Source organism: Elephas maximus, chromosome 2 (genome assembly GCF_024166365.1).
Source record: "Elephas maximus indicus isolate mEleMax1 chromosome 2, mEleMax1 primary haplotype, whole genome shotgun sequence".
Classification (NCBI taxonomy): Eukaryota; Metazoa; Chordata; class Mammalia; order Proboscidea; family Elephantidae; genus Elephas; species Elephas maximus.
The window spans coordinates 203052548-203056193 of NC_064820.1; the positions used below are offsets into that span (position 1 = coordinate 203052548).

The 3646-nt window shown below is 51.9% G+C and overlaps 1 protein-coding gene across 1 annotated transcript; it reads right to left on the bottom strand.

Moving 5' to 3' along the window:
- Nucleotides 1-1414: 1414 nt before the first annotated feature.
- SCGB3A1 (secretoglobin family 3A member 1) lies at nucleotides 1415-3000 on the bottom strand. The gene is made up of 3 exons (XM_049874569.1): nucleotides 2912-3000; nucleotides 1976-2211; nucleotides 1415-1561 (listed from the first exon to the last, which is right to left on the bottom strand). The coding sequence occupies exons 1-3, from the start codon at nucleotides 2964-2966 to the stop codon at nucleotides 1538-1540; spliced, it is 315 nt and encodes a 104-aa protein (XP_049730526.1). The 5' UTR covers nucleotides 2967-3000; the 3' UTR covers nucleotides 1415-1537.
- Between the last annotated feature and the right edge of the window lie 646 nt (nucleotides 3001-3646).

The window sequence follows — 3646 nt, forward strand, 5'->3', positions numbered from 1 at the left end:
GACTTCCAACAAGTTCCTGTAGTAATGTTCCCCCAGCAATTCACTTGAGCACTTGAATCCAGTGCAGTAGTTGAGGAACTGTTACTAGGTAACCTGAAAAGAGTAATGTAATGTTGGGAGAGGCTGGCCTGGGGTTATGGAGCGCAGTCATGTCAGGGTCTGTGCCAGTCTGACTTCTTCACCAGAGAAATATCATGATTCATCTCATTATTACTTCTAATGTCCAGACCCAGAGCCTTCCACGAAGATTCTTAACACTTGAGAATTTTGGTGGCAACATGTTGATAATGAGATTTAAATTTAACTTGGATACAAGTAGCTTCCTCCCTGTACTAGTTTGCCTGTGAACTCATCAAAATGGCCAAAAGATTTTTAAATTCCTGAAATTTTTGTCAAAACAGGAACAGAAAAAGCCAACCCTTGTTTTATCATAAAATAAATGAAAATGAATTGAACACACTGTGGAATGTGTTGATAGTCAAAACAGGGAGAAGCCCTTCCCAGGAAACATGAAGCAGAATTATGCTTTTTCTTGAGTTGTAATTTATCAGTAACAAAAGGTTTACTAGCAAGTAAACAGAAATCGACATCTGGGTTCTATGGGCACATTCCCACCAACACTAAGGATTGGTCCAGAAACGGCATTCCTTCTGGTAGAACAGAAGGAATCAAAGCCTCTACGTTGTTTAAATGAAACCACTTGAAATAATAGGGAAAGCAGACACATTGGCAGATTTTCTGTAGCCCTCAACCTTGCCACATTCCAGGGAAGAAATCTAAGTCAAGGGGAAAAAACAAAAACTTTCAAATATTAGCAACAAATAGCTTCGTTTGGTGAAGTCTCACCAGTCTCCAAGGATTACATAAGTCCCACGATTCATAGTCACAGTGGTTAAGAGCTTGGCTGCTAACCAAAAGGTTGGCAGTTTCAATCCACCAGCTGCTCCTTGGAAACCCTATGAGGCAGTTCAACTCTCCCTATAGTGTCACTGAGTCGGAATTGACTCTATGGGAAAAGGGTTTGGTTTATGCTTCATAAACAGTTACAGAGTGTAGTAGGAAAAGAAATTTTTTAGTTTTCAAACCCAGCCTAATTCTGATACCTGCCGCATCCCTGTCACCTTTAATGCCAGGTACCAAATGTCAGCAGTAACATACACATGCACACACATAAGCACACACATACACAGCATGCACACACATATAGCACCCACACATATAACACACACACTCCCCACATGACCTGGGACATGGTGCACATGGCCCCTCTGTGGTAGGCTCTTCCCAGCCATCCAAGCCCCAGCTCTGGCCCCAGGCCAAGGTCCCTCTTCCTTCAGCATTGTTGCTCACAGCAAGGGGAGGAGGGGGAGATGGCATCAAGGCAAGACAGCAAATGTCAACCGCAAAGTTGCTCTTCAACCATGTTTATTGAGATAGGGAGGGGAAGACTGTGAATGTCCAGGTCTGAGCCACAGGGTTTCCGACTCTTGCAGGTGGGCAGCATCTTGTCTGCAGGCAGGGCTGCTCCAGTCCGGGATCACCCAAAGACGGTCAGGGCCCCCTGGAAAGGAGAAGCCAAGCTTGAGCGTGGTCTCCACACTACCACTGGAGAACTTGGGCAGCACTGGAGAGGGTTCCTGGGCAGATCATGATGCCTGCTCAGTGCAGGGATGGGAGTGGGCACTGGGACAAGGTGTTGGAGGGGCAGCACACATGGTGGATCAGCAGCCTCCCCATAAGCAATGCATTCGTACTTTACACCCTCACCCTTCATGGTCACCCTGCAGTTCAGATGTGGTCAACCTCATTTACACCCAAGGCAGGGCTTGGTGGAGCCAGATGGGGATCAAGGTCCCCCTGACATGGGCCTGGGAGGCCCCTTGTATGATTCTGAGGGCTCAAGCCTCTCACCCTGCAGGAGGATGGCAGGGAGGGATGTCCACACAGGAAGAGGTCCCCAGGAAGCCTATGTTACCTTCAGGGCTATCATGGTCTCCACGGCCTCAGGGCCTAGCTCGTCCAAACACTTCTTGGACGCCTTCAACAGTTGTTCTATGGGGATCCCCATGCTGGTCAGTATGAATTTTAGTGGAATGAAGTAGCTGAGAAGGGGTTTGGCCACGGCCTCAGCCCTAGCCTCCATGGCATGGGTGAGGGGAACTGCAGGTTTGGTCACATTGATGGCCAACGAGTTCACAATGAAAGCAGCAGCTGCAAAACACAAGTAGGAAAGAATCACCTACCTGTGCCCAGGTAGTCCCCAGGATACCTGCTGAGGACCCGGGTCCTCCAGGAGGTGCCTGAGGAACCTTTATAACTTGCCTAGCATCCCTGACTGACCCCCTCACTTGCTCACTGATGGCTGCCCTGTGCTGGGTACAGGGGACACAGGGGTGGGTCTCACCCAGCCTTGGCTCAGAAGCTTGCTGGGAAGGGTGGCCACGGGGACAGAGAGCCATGGCCCAGCAAGAATGTCGCTGGAACGAGGGACAGAGAAGGCAGCCTTCAGGGCAGAGGATGAAGACGTTGACTTTATCTGGGGCCTGGGGCAGGCTTCCCAGAGGAAGGAACACCTGAGCTGTACCTCCAAGAGTGAGGAGGTGTTGACCAGGCAGAGAGCAGGAGGATGTTCACAGACCAGGGTGCAACAGGAGCAATAACTGGTGGGAGGCCAGTGTCGGTGGGCCAAGAAGAAAAACAGGCAGGCTGGGCACGGGCAAGAGAGGAAGCTGCAGGGCTCATGTGGGTCAACCTCAGAGGGCCTCAAAAGCCAAAGGAAGGGGAGCCCTGGGAGGCAGTTAGCCGGGGGGTGGCCAGGTCCCTCTGGGCACTGGACAAGTCTTGGGAGGCCAGTGTGAGGAGGCTGAAGCCCATGGCTGGGTCCCAATAGCGAGGGTCCCAGGGCACTCACCAGAGTTGCTTAGCAGGGGCAACCAGAGTGCCAGAAAGATAGCTGTAAGTTTCATGGTGCAGTGAGGCTCCAAGGATGCTGCAGGCCTAAAGGACAAGCTTCTGAGAGCTTGGCCCGTGGGCTTCATATACCCTGTGCTCACCCTCTCCAGGGGCTGGGGCCTCACACCACCTTCCTGAAAAATGCACTGTTTGCTCAGCCTGGGCCAACTTCCTGCTCTGGCCAGTGGGCCCTGGGACACCTCTGCCCCCTACCCCACCCAGTCTCTTGGAGGACTTCCTGTTGGCAGCATCTCCGGGCCAGAAGGCCAGGCCCTTCTCCTAAGAGCAGGAGCCAAGGCTATGGTTTGTCTCCCCAAACCCCCTCCCCACCAAGCCTTCACAGTTAGAGTGCTTTCTGGTCTAACCCAGCACCTCACAACAGTGCTGTCATGTCAGCAGGCTGGGGAGTCAGCCCAGCTGGGGAACAGGTGTCTACCCAGGCAGGGAGGGCGGGAGGCTGCAGAATCCACTGTGAAGCTGCAACTCTGTGACTCCCAGTCCTTTCCCTGACTGAAGGGAATCCCAATTCTAGACCATTGAGATGCCATACAATGGGGGCCTCGCGGCTCCTTCTGGTCCTGGAGCAGTTGAGGTGCCAGAGAGAAGCTCCATGTAGCCCCCAGATGGTCAAGCCTTACTTCTGATCACCCTCCCTGAGCTACCAAATATTTTTCCTTTTTTGAAGTCAATCTCG